The 13,158-nt window shown below is 33.6% G+C and overlaps 2 protein-coding genes across 2 annotated transcripts; both read left to right on the top strand.

The window, feature by feature from the left end:
• The first annotated feature begins 4,431 nt into the window (after positions 1-4,431).
• Positions 4,432-7,135, top strand: LOC113520935 (lipase 3-like). The gene is made up of 5 exons (XM_052899032.1): positions 4,432-4,709; positions 4,901-5,105; positions 5,446-5,816; positions 6,000-6,158; positions 6,635-7,135. Exons 1-5 carry the CDS (start codon positions 4,554-4,556, stop codon positions 7,058-7,060), a joined length of 1,317 nt encoding a protein of 438 aa, XP_052754992.1. The 5' UTR covers positions 4,432-4,553; the 3' UTR covers positions 7,061-7,135.
• A 3,176-nt stretch (positions 7,136-10,311) lies between these two features.
• Positions 10,312-12,910, top strand: LOC113509135 (lipase 3-like). Its single transcript, XM_052899031.1, has 5 exons — positions 10,312-10,500; positions 10,698-10,902; positions 11,215-11,585; positions 11,769-11,927; positions 12,405-12,910. Exons 1-5 carry the CDS (start codon positions 10,345-10,347, stop codon positions 12,828-12,830), a joined length of 1,317 nt encoding a protein of 438 aa, XP_052754991.1. The 5' UTR covers positions 10,312-10,344; the 3' UTR covers positions 12,831-12,910.
• Positions 12,911-13,158: the final 248 nt, after the last annotated feature.

Raw genomic sequence — 13,158 nt, 5'->3', positions numbered from 1 at the left:
GGGATGGTTGACTGGATGTAAGTATTAGGGGAAACCAAGACTAAACTTTTATGATCAAACAGACCAGAACAAATAGAACACGATTTAAACGAGGAATCAAGTGTCTCCAGATCCGTCAGACGAGTTAAAAACGAGCATGAGGAATATTTTTCTATTAATATAATTAATTTGTTTGTACTGCAGACAGCATAAAAATAATAATAATTTATTGTAATTTTAAATTATATTACATCTTAAAAAATATATGATGATTTTTGTGTAACATACTATAATATTTGTATGTTAATGTAATAACTACAGGTTCAACATACATATAACATGGTCGAGATAGCTCAACTAGTTTCGAGACTATTCGGGACTCTTAATCTTGAACAGCTGTAATACAAGCGCAAGACTTATATAAATTATGCATAAGATAAACCGGTTGTTATTACATTAAAAAATAATATGTACTTACGAAATTTAACAATAAAATAGTATTTCTGACTTCTAAACTAGTATAAGCTTATTTGTTTGTTATCTTTTTATTTAATGACTCTACTAATTGTCATGAAATTTGTCAAAAATAAATAATTTATTTTTATATTGGAAATTAAAATATCTCCTAGTCACGAGGAAGATGACGCCGGCATCATTAATTATGTATAATAATAAACGAAATTTTAATATCACACTTTTACGATCTATCATTTATGTACCTACTTAATATATGTAAACTTTAATCACAAGTCAAAATAGTAATTCAAGCAAAATACATCAACGTCTTCTTCGCCTTAAGTTCGTTAAATGAAAACATTAACAGTACTCGTATGTTTACTTAAATCCTTAAGTTTTGGTTGCTTGCTTGTTTAAAGCGTTAGACGTTTACCGAATGTGGATAGGTTTGCCGGAGACATTTTCAACTGAAATATTTTGGCAACAATGTAGTGTACATTGTTGCCAAAATATTTTGAGAACATCCTTTATCGTAAATAATATTATATCTAGCTCCAATCCTATCTAAATAATTTATGCATCGCTCAAAGCTATCACAGATAAAATTATAATAATTTCTTACGTCAATTGAATGCTCTTGGCAATCAATACAGAAGGTACAGTACAGAAGGAATTTTTTCATATCTTTTTCAAGTCAAATTATCGTAGAATAAACCACAATAAATATAATTTTTGATTTAAAAAATAATAGAAGCCTTAGAAAAGCGATTGTAATCATTTGAGTGACTATCCATCTGCCTATCTCAGATATTTTCTAGATCACAATAGTACTTAATAACTAATAAAAATGTTGCACAATAGATTATTTTTACCGCATATTCATTTCAGTTATTAATATTATTATTTAACATTAATATTAAGACATACGCTAGAAGTTTTATTAGCAATTACTTCGTTCTTAATTATAGATCTCGTAAACCAAGTCGTAATTAGAATTAAACCAGTCAATAGTCACCTATATGTGCAATAAATAAAAAAACTTAAAATGTTCTAATTAGAATTCTGTCTAGTCTTTATGTAAAGCAGTGATAAAAATGTAGACAAAAATTGTTCAACTGGAATTTTACAAAATTGTCCAATTCGCCTGGAAGCCGGCAAGCACCAAAACCGCATCGCTTTGGCTCGTAGACTCAGTTCACCAAGCACAGGCTATTTTAATGCAAATCACTATAATATGCTAATATCATCACGAACTACTCTTTTTTAACCCTCGACCTAAAATGAAGGATATAACTTTAAAGCATAAATTTACAGCATAAAACCTTTTTTTTTTGTATGCCCCTAAGTACTATTGTTCTAAGATTATAACACAGATTATAGTTTAACGATTACGTTTTACGACGATTAAATTTTAATACATATTTTTTCCGTTTTTTTTTTTTTTTTACTATGAACCTAATCTGAGAACAACGTTTTTAAAATTATGTTCGATGAGATGATGCGCCTTAATCCATCGTCATACAATTTGACATTAGTACCTTTATACACTAATATTTAATATTTCTCTCATTTCTAGGGTCTCATACCAAAATGTTAAAAAAACACTGATGATGCAACTTTGTCTGTCCACTTCGTCTGTCCGTCCGTCCGTCCGTCCGTCCGTTCATGGTTGTTTTGTGTACACAAATACAAATATGCGCATGCCTTTGCGTATGACTGTAATTCGCAGTTGACCAGTTTAAATAAAATATATTTAGGCTTTTCTCTCGAACACAAATATGCGGGAGTAGCTAGTATTAAATAAATTTATTTGGTCGATAAGTAAGACCTAGTTAATCTTTTAGTTTTATACAGGTTTTATTACTACATTGTTTTGTAATGCACTACTGCGTAACGTGATTTTTAATGGCAAGGGAGTGATAAAATATACTTAAGTTAGAACTAGTAGGCACTTATCTATTTAATATCTATTATAAACAGATAGTAATCATAAAAAAATATAATAAAGGTAATTATACCAAGTTTGAGAATAGATAAAAATAATAATAGATACTATGGTTTTGTTTAATTATCCGATATCTACTTAGTAGCTTAGCGACTTGTTTTTATAGATTTTTATCAATGAATGCGATTAGCGATTTCGTTAGATTATTTATTAATGGAAAACATTATAGCTTTTATGATAAATACAAATTATCTCCAAAATTGGCGTGGAGCAAATGTCTAAAATAATTACAACTCGTAAGGGTAACAAAAAAAAAGTTTTTAAAATATGTCTAACTAAAAAACACAGATTTTGAGATATATTCAAAAAACTCTGAGAAGAACTCTAAGTATTTTTTATATTAAATATGTAATAGGTACATATAAAAAAATAATCATGTTAACAATATGTTAATGTGCCTGGCCTAACTACCAATATTATTTATCTCAATAAGTAGAGCAGGTACTTACGTTAATATAATAATCCTACTAATACCTATTATGAGTGTGAAATTCTCTACAGAAATTTGTTATGCAAATGACCATATGTTTGGTTAACGCATAATTTTGTTAAAGTTAAAGTATATATAAACTTTCAACAGAACTTAATGAAAAGAAAATTTATTAAAATTACTACAGGAACAATCCTAAAGTTAGCAACAAATCTTAACATTCAATCAATTAAGCGATTTTTTACCACAATTACATAGACATGATCGCAGGATGTCTTATAGTCGAGACAATTTTCTAATCAATTTAAAACAGTGTTGACCGTTTGACGGCTTACTTCATGGAAAATGGTAACCATCGCCTATAGACATCACTGAATATTCTGCGATGCTCATGTATTTAGATATAACACCATGAAGATAATGACATTCAGACCGACACAACCATGTAATCACAGCTAAGCCACGAACGATGACTGACGGAGACTGCATCTCTCTTTTATTTTTGCTATTAATTATTCGTTTGTTTATTTTTCGTTCGGTTTTATTAAAACAAAAACAGTGATTGACCTACAGATCGCCCTTTAAAGCTTTCTAGTTGTCCCCAAATAAAAAGATATAGAGATTATTTATCTGTGTGGGTAGTTATTCTAATATATTTATCTTATATGATAGTTTCCAGGGAGAATCGCGAGGAAGTCGACCTGGCTGGGTATATTGCTAGTAATGGGTTTCTTAGTCTCCATTACTAACAATCCCTTTCCCCCAATGCGTAATAGTTTTTTTTTTATGGGTGAAAATGGTATGGTAACCCTGCCTGCGCTAACAGGATACGCTGACGGAGCACCAGTGAAGGGTGATAGATGAGAATGAAAACAGGCCAGTTAGCCCATAATGATGAATTCATCAGGAATTTACCATAATAGTTTCCAGGGAGAACCACGAGGAGGTTGACCTGGTTGGGTATATTGCTAGCAATGGGATTCTGAGTCTCCATTACTAACAATCCCTTTCGCCCCAATGCGTTATACAAGTTATTGTCACCGCATGCTTAATTTACATCTACATTTTTGTCATCAAATTAAATTCTTCTTTGCTTATTCTTTTTTCTATCTTCGGGACAATACCAACAAAAAATGGAACTGACTTATAAACGAGGAGAGCAATTATTATCATCCACATATCAGTGTTTAATGTCCACGGCTGAACAAAATCCTCCTCCTTGGGGAGTTTTGCCAGTAGTTGCCACGTTAACAGGCGGATTGACAACAGAAATTAGGCTTTGAAGATATTATAAAAAAGACGCTGCTGTCCGTCTTTCGCCCTCCATTAATCGTCTACACACATGGGAAAGGAAGGGGTGGCTTATTCTATATATGCTGGGACTATATGGCAAGAGATCAATTATGTTATTAATTAATACAATCGCCTATTTTAGTAATTACCTATACAAAATTTTACTAATCGTCTTTACGTCAGGTGTCATAATTACATACCTACCTACGTTACTGTTATCTGGCCATATACAATAAATCAGTGTTCATTGACAAGGATCTGTAAATTACCACATGTGTTTTTCAATGACGAGCATGTTATCAAATTAGTTATAGTTTATCACATTATCTGCAAATTATAAAAGCCACTATTGCCAATTTTGCGGAGAGTCATTCATAGACCGCTACGAAGATGTGGCGGGGAACGTTTCTGTTTTTGTGTTTTGGATTGGCAGTAGCCATTGTTGGTGCCTCTCCAAATGCCGAGAGTCTTGAAACATTATATAAGACTGCCTTAAGTGGTAGCAGAATATCTGACAACGTTCAGGAAGATGCCAGGCTGGACGTGGTAAGTTATTTCATTATATACAAATATTTGGAAATTAACCATTAAAGTTGGAATAGAAGCAAGGTACACTTTTAATATAACTATTCCCATTTTTATGCGATTTAAAATGGTAACTGGAGATGGTAATTACCGATACGCACTGCATTATATGTATAATAAACGGTTTTGTTTAAATAAAAATAATGTTTCAGCCGGATCTGATAAGGAAGTACAACTACCCAATCGAAGTTCATAACGTAACAACTGAGGATGGTTACATCTTGGAAATACACCGTATTCCTCATGGTCGCGACAACAATAACGATCCTAACGTAAGGAGGCCCGTCGTATTTTTGATGCACGGCCTTCTCTGCTCGTCTGCCGATTGGGTCCTTATGGGTCCTGGAGATGGATTTGGTAAGTCACAAACGTTTTTATATTCATATAAAACTTTAAGATGTATAATATTTAGACATACAGAACAACTTATTATTACAGTATTAGGTAACTAATCAAAATATAACATTCTAGTAATTGACTATGATTACCGTTGTTCTGGGTATAGAAGCAATTTGATTCATGCTCTATACCGCAATAGATGCCTCCTCGCACCTTTTTGTGCTTATATGAATACATGAAAGAGTGCCTTCTACTTTGAATGTTAAAATTCATTTTCATAATAACTGAATAAATTTCAATGGATTTACAAATATTTTACATGGACGTATATATAATGGGTTTTAATATTTTTTGACAGCCTACTTACTCGCCGAAGCTGGTTTCGACGTTTGGATGGGCAACGGCCGTGGAAACTACTACTCTCGTCGACATGTCACACTTAATCCCAATGCCATCTTCAACACAAGATTCTGGGAATTCTCTTGGGATGAAATAGGCAACATCGATTTGCCCACAATGATTGACTATGCACTCGAGACCACCGGCCGGGATAGGCTCCATTATGTGGGGCACTCTCAAGGCACCACCTCTTTCTTCGTGATGGGGTCTCTGCGTCCAGAATATAATGACAAAATTATTTCTATGCATGCCTTCGCTCCTGTTGCATACATGGCTCACAACCGGAATCCACTTTTGTTAGTTCTTGCGCCATTTTCCAACAATCTTGAGGTAAGAACTGTCTTTATTATATTTATGAGACCACGACAGTTTCAAGGGATGTTCTAATAGATATTATATTGTATGTCATAGTACATTTATTGTATGTGAATACTATAAACCTGTAACTGTAATATATAATTAAGTATTTATTCCAAACAGTAATTGACATTAATAATTATTGTTAATTTCCAGAGTCTGGGCGCTCTAATTGGCCTTGGTGAATTTTTACCCAACAGTATCATATTGACATGGGCTGGCCAATCTTTCTGTTTAGATGAAGTGGTTTTCCAACCCATTTGTAGTAACATTTTATTCTTGATTGGTGGATGGAGCGAATCCCAACAAAATACGGTAAGTAGACGATTATAAAATCACTTCATCATCATCATATCAGTCGTAGACTGCCTTTGCCATTAACGGCCTTTGCCAATAGGTATCGAGCTTGGCAGGCAAGTTGATAACCGCAGTTAGACTTTGGTGACGTTTTAAGAGGGACACTGCTGCCCATCTCTCAACCATTAAAGTCCCTTAGTCGCCTCTTACGTCACCCACAGGAAAATAAGAGGTAGCCTATTCTAAGCCGGGATCACACAGCCAAATAAAATTATAAAATCGTTTAAATCTTACATACTCATAACAGTTATTAATTTTGATCAGAATGTTCGAATAATAGACAATCACATTTTTACTGGCCTTAACTGATTTGATTTTTAATGAAATGTGATACGTATATATAGGCTATATTATCCTATATTATTACGTTCTTTTTGTCTTAATTAAAAAAATTAATTCTAAAATAACTACAAATATTTGTTGATTCTTTCTAGACTATGCTCCCGGTGAAATTCGGCCACACGCCTGCTGGAGTATCTGTGAGACAGCTTGCCCACTACGGACAAGGAATTGCTGATAAAGGTTTCCGCCGCTACGATCACGGAAGTCGCCGCGCTAACCGAAGAGCATACGGAACCCGCAGACCCCCAGCGTACGACCTTTCTAAAGTCACAGCACCAGTTTTCTTGCATTACGTTGATAAAGATCCTTTGGCTCATGTGAACGACGTCGATAGACTGTTCAGGGAACTTGGTAGACCCGTTGGCAAATTCCGCGTTCCACTCAGGACGTTCAGTCATTTAGACTTCTTATGGGGCATCGACGCTCAAGAGCTAGTATATGACAGGACTATTAACCTTATTAGATCCTTGGAAACCAACGGACTGGATGAGGAAATACTGAAAAATACTGAACAGTAAATTGTAAAAGCTTTGATAACAAGTATTGTCCATCAGACAACATGTTGCTTAATAAAATAAAGAATTAAATAAAAATCTGTTTTTCAATGATAGCGAAAGTGGAGGAATGAATATTGAGATTTAGTAATAAAAGCAATAAGTAAACATTATTTAATTGTTGTACTTTCAACTAGTCTAGAACGTAGCGACTTCATTAATTACAATATTGATTGTGTTTGTATTCGATCTATAAGAAGGTAGGAAAGAATAAGAACTATTACTTTATAATAGAGTCTAAAATACTTGATATTGCAAAATACTCTGGCACCCCTGCTAATCTCCATGCGTTGCCTTTCCCGAGAGAGATGATGTTATGTCCCTGTGTCCTGTAATTTCACTGCTATATCCCACTCCTCAAACCGAAACAGGCTTGCATGCCATCATTTCTTTTCAGGGGGAATCGTTTACATGTAGGTCAAGATATAAAGCTAGCAATGAGGTCCGTGGATGCCGTGTCGTCTTGGCAACAGCATCCCTCTTAAAACATCACCAAAAGCCTAACTGCGGTTGACAACGCGCCTGCTAAGCTAACTACTGAGAAACCTATATTCAACAGTATACAGTTAACAGCTAATATGACAAACAGGGCTCGTAGACACCATTACAAACGATTACCTTTCCCTTCCCCATAGACTGTTTCCCATTCCTTGTTCATATCAAAAAATAAAAATACCTTAAAATTTTAAGTCGAATCTTCGAATTAATTTTGATGAAGTCAATAATAACTAATAAATCAATCCCTGAGTTATATCGTAACAAAATTAATACGTTATATCCCATACAAGACTCAGTCCTATCCAGGTGTAAAAAGAATTATCGAATAAGTTCGGCATTGACGAAGATATCGTGTAGCAGGCAAATAAAAAATATAAACGAATCAAGAACTTCCTTCTTTAGGAAGCTGCTTTAAAATGATACCACACTACATTAACAATCCGATGCAATAACTTAGTTCAATAATTTACCTTTCCAATCTAATTTATTGCCTTAATGTGCATTAAACCTACTTGTAATTCAGAATCTTGGTTTGAGCTTAGCTTGACGCGCTAACGAGTGTCTAGATTGCCACTATACATGATATTTTTACAAGCCTTTATTTATCACACTTAATAGATGACAATATAACATCACAAAACTGTTCAATTTTGTATTTACCGATGTTTTAAAAACATCGTGTCACATTTAGTGTTAAATGGCAAGTTACGAAAATCTGACAGATATAGAAATAGTGGTAATAAATTGATAAAGCTTTATTTGTATACGGTACTATATAGCATACGGTAATAATAAAGTGTGAAAAAAATTATAAAGTTTACGGATTGAAAAGTCTACTAACAAATGGTTCTAATGACAGAAAAGCTAACAAAGGAAATAATGACCTAAAGCAATGTGTAATATTTTTGTTTTTATTTTCCATATGGCAATCACTACCACTAAATCACTACCAAAAAAAAAAAAAACAAATATTCTGAAATAAAACAAAAAATACTGGACAGTTGACTAAAGGCAATGTTAATACATTCACACATATTTCGTATAAATTGAAATCATAAAATATAATCAATCCGCATTAACTCGTTATCAGTATGATTTAATTATTTTTGTCATTTCCTAATAACCTAACATGCGAGTTTATCTGAATGCTAAGGGTTTCATTTCATCATTACAATGTCACTTTTTAATAAAAAAAATCTATCTGTTGATAACTGAAGTTCGTACTAGAATGATCGTACTTCCTTAAAAGATAATAAAGGAAAATATATGTCATAATTCTACTGTTTTATTTAAGTTTCCCATTGGGTAATCAAATTTCCCTCTCTTCCTAGTAAGTTGATTTACATTTGCATATACATAGGGAGTATCATCAAAACATTTCAATTTAAATTTCTGATTTATTCCTTTTTTCTCTTTTTATTTTTCTTTCTTCATTCGAAGTGTTCCTAGTTTATTTACACGCAATGAACTTGCTCTGTTACCTTACATAATATGTATTCAATACAGCTCGGACTTCACTACAAAAGTGAATTTTACAAGTCTATTACTTAATAGCAATCTAATGAGTATTAGAGTTGTAGTAAATACTCTATTTGGTCATTTTGATTTAAAAGAAATAATACCAAATAACATTGAGACATTAATAAACTAAGAGACCAATTATGTTATAAATTTATTGAATTACCTATTTCAAATGATTTTCTATATAATTTTATTAAATATTGTTAAGACTAGAGTCATAGGTGGGTACATAGATCAGTCGTCAGTACGTGCGTATCGTAGATACATACCAACGATGTAAATTCGATTCCTACACAGTAGGTACAATTATTTCAGTATTTTTCATACATTTTGCCAAATTAAAAATGTGATTAAAAAATCGATTTGAATTTTAATATTTACTCTCGGCATAACAAACTTCAGAGATTGTTTAGGTTTAAATCGAGAGGAGGAAGGTATTAATGGTTGAGTAAAATATTCCCATTTTAATAAAATGAAAACTAATGTGAATAACAAACAGAAACCGGTTTTAGAAAGTGCTAGTAAAGTGAATAATAATGTGTAATAAAGTAAATAATAATTGCTAATAAAGCCCTTTTATATAATAGCTCATTTGGAGTAGCAATATCTATTTTACAGTTTCGAGCACTTATTTTGCAATAGGGTTAGATATTTAAAACTATTCCAAATTTCAAATCGAGAACATTTCTTGATAACCATGAGAAGCACAAAAAATAAAACAAAGTTTATTTTTTATTGATAAACTTCATTCGTTTTTTCCTAATAATAAATAAAATTATACTCGTGTTATACCCATTTTATTATATATTGATAGAAACTGCTATTTTAAAGCAATAAAAAATTTGTGATACTACTTGCTTTGCTCAGCAATACTTTATATTTTATATTGAATATTGAAGTAATATTGTAATATTGCATACTACACGTCCTCCACATTTTTAAATGTCATAATTTGTAGATGACTTATCAGTTATCTAATACCCATAATACAAACTCAACTTAGTTTAGGGCAAGATGGCGCTATGTCCATTCGTATTTATTATTACTTTACTGTTATCTAGCTATATACAATCAATCAGTGTTTAATGACAAGGATCTGTAAATTACCACCTGTGTTTAGCAATGACGAATATCGTTATCAAGTTAATAATAATTTATCACATTATCTGCAAATTATAAAAGCCGCTATTGCCAATTGTGCGGAGAGTCATTCATAGACCGCTACGAAGATGTGGCGAGGAACGTTTCTGTTTTTGTGTTTTGGATTGGCAATAGCCATTGTTGGTGCCTCTCCAAATGCCGAGAGTCTTGAAACATTATACAAGACTGCCTTAAGTGGTAGCAGAATATCTGACAACGTCCAAGAAGATGCCAGGCTGGACGTGGTAAGTTATTTCATTATATGCAAATATTTGGAAATTAACCATTAACGTTAGAATACGAGTAGAAGCAAGATACACTTTTACTATAACTATTCCCATTTTTATGCGATTTAAAATGGTAACTGGAGATGGTAATTACCGATACGCACTGCACTATATGTATAATAAACGATTTCGTTTAAATAAAAATAATGTTTCAGCCGGATCTGATAAGGAAGTACAACTACCCAATCGAAGTTCATAACGTAACAACCGAGGATGGTTACATCTTGGAAATACACCGTATTCCTCATGGTCGCGACAACAATAACGATCCTAACGTAAGGAGGCCCGTCGTATTTTTGATGCACGGCCTTCTCTGCTCGTCTGCCGATTGGGTTCTTATGGGTCCTGGAGATGGATTTGGTAAGTCACAAACGTTTTTATATTCATATAAAACTTTAAGATTTAGACATACAGAACAACTTATTATTACAGTATTAGGTAACTAATCAAAATAGAACATTCTAGTAATTGACTATGATTACCGTTGTTCTGGGTAATAACTAGGTTTAGAAGCACCCTCCTCGCAGCTTTTTGTGCTTATATAAACACATGAAATAGTGCCTTCTACTTTGAATGTTAAAATTCATTTTCATAATAACTGAATAAATTTCAATGGATTTACAAATATTTTACATGGACGTATATATAACGGGTTTTAATATTTTTTGACAGCCTACTTACTCGCCGAAGCTGGTTTCGACGTTTGGATGGGCAACGCCCGTGGAAACTACTACTCTCGTCGACATGTCAGACTTAATCCCAATGCTATCTTCAACACAAGATTCTGGGAATTCTCTTGGGATGAAATAGGCAACATCGATTTGCCCACAATGATTGACTATGCACTTGAGATCACCGGCCGGGATAGGCTCCATTATGTGGGGCACTCTCAAGGCACCACCTCGTTCTTCGTGATGGGATCTTTGCGTCCAGAATATAATGACAAAATTATTTCAATGCATGCCTTCGCTCCTGTTGCATACATGGCTCACAACCGGAATCCACTTTTATTAGTTCTTGCGCCATTTTCCAACAATCTTGAGGTAAGAACTATCTTTATTATATTTATGAGACCATGACAGTTTCAAGTGATGTTCCAATAGATATTATATTATATGTCATAGTACATTTATTGTATGTGAATACTATAAACCTGTAACTGTAATATATAATTAAGTATTTATTCCAAACAGTAATTGACATTAATAATTATTGTTAACTTCCAGAGTCTGGGCGCTCTAATTGGCCTTGGTGAATTTTTACCCAACAGTATCATATTGACATGGGCTGGCCAATCTTTCTGTTTAGATGAAGTGGTCTTCCAACCCATTTGTAGTAACATCTTATTCTTGATTGGTGGATGGAGCGAATCCCAACAAAATACGGTAAGCAGACGATTATAAAATCACTTCATCATCATCATATGAGTCGTAGACTGCCTTTAGCATTAGGGGCCTTTGCCAATAGTTACCGCGCTTGGCAGGCAAGTTGACAACCGCAGTTAGACTTTGGTGACGTTTTAAGAGGGACACTGCTGCCCATCTCTCAACCATTAAAGTCCCTTAGTCGCCTCTTACGACACCCACAGGAAAATAAGAGGTGGCCTATTCTAAGCCGGGATCACACAGCAAAATAAAATTATAAAATCGTTTAAATCTTACATACTCATAACAATTATTAATTTTGATCAGAATATTCGAATAATAGACATTTAATCACATTTTTACTGGCCTTAACTGATTTAATTTTTAATGAAATTTGATACGTATAGATAGGCTATATCCCATATTATTACGTTCTTTTGTCTTATTTCAAAAATTTTTATTCGGAAATAACTACAATTATTTGTTGATTCTTTCTAGACTATGCTCCCGGTGAAATTCGGCCACACGCCTGCCGGAGTATCTGTGAGACAGCTTGCCCACTACGGACAAGGAATTGCTGATAAAGGTTTCCGCCGCTACGATCACGGAAGTCGCCGCGCTAACCGAAGAGCTTACGGAACCCGCAGACCCCCAGCTTACGACCTTTCTAAAGTCACAGCACCAGTTTTCTTGCATTACGTTGATAAAGATCCTTTGGCTCATGTGAACGACGTCGATAGACTGTTCAGGGAACTTGGTAGACCCGTTGGCAAATTCCGCGTTCCACTCAGAACGTTCAGTCATTTAGATTTCTTATGGGGCATTGACGCTCAAGAGCTAGTATATGACAGGACTATTAACCTTATTAGATCCTTGGAAACCAACGGACTGGATGAGGAAATACTGACAAATACTGAACAATAAATTGTAAAAGCTTTGATAACAAGTACTGTCTATCAAACTTTTAAACATGTTGCTGAATAAAATAAAGAATTAAATAATAATCTGTTTTTCAATGATATCGAAAGTCAGGGAACGAATATTAAGTGTTTCCTTTATCTGTCCCATGTAATTATTCCTCTGTCTTTCCCCTTCCCCTTTTGCCCCCTATTTTCCCTTCTGCTATGCTATTTAAAAATTGTCATGTCACAGAAAATTTCGCTAAATTATCAATTAAAAAAAATTTTTGAGACCAATACAGGCATTAGAATTAGACTTCACTATTTCACAAATAATAAATACTATAGGCCTT

This window comes from Galleria mellonella, unplaced genomic scaffold (assembly GCF_026898425.1).
Source record: "Galleria mellonella isolate WM207_F2 unplaced genomic scaffold, CSIRO_AGI_GalMel_v1 utg55, whole genome shotgun sequence".
In the NCBI taxonomy this organism is placed as follows: domain Eukaryota; kingdom Metazoa; phylum Arthropoda; class Insecta; order Lepidoptera; family Pyralidae; genus Galleria; species Galleria mellonella.
The sequence above is the reverse complement of the archived record's forward strand: the minus strand, read 5'-3'. Positions and strand labels throughout refer to the sequence as shown.

Excerpts from the sequence above, each read along its gene's own strand:
- LOC113509135 (XM_052899031.1), top strand. The coding sequence starts at position 10,345 with ATGTGGCGAGGAACGTTTCTGTTTTTGTGTTTTGGATTGGCAATAGCC. Across the intron at positions 10,501-10,697 it reads AAGATGCCAGGCTGGACGTG|CCGGATCTGATAAGGAAGTA; the intron begins GTAAGTTATTTC and ends ATAATGTTTCAG. Across the intron at positions 10,903-11,214 it reads GGGTCCTGGAGATGGATTTG|CCTACTTACTCGCCGAAGCT; the intron begins GTAAGTCACAAA and ends ATTTTTTGACAG.
- LOC113520935 (XM_052899032.1), top strand. The coding sequence starts at position 4,554 with ATGTGGCGGGGAACGTTTCTGTTTTTGTGTTTTGGATTGGCAGTAGCC. Across the intron at positions 5,817-5,999 it reads CATTTTCCAACAATCTTGAG|AGTCTGGGCGCTCTAATTGG; the intron begins GTAAGAACTGTC and ends GTTAATTTCCAG. Across the intron at positions 6,159-6,634 it reads GCGAATCCCAACAAAATACG|ACTATGCTCCCGGTGAAATT; the intron begins GTAAGTAGACGA and ends GATTCTTTCTAG.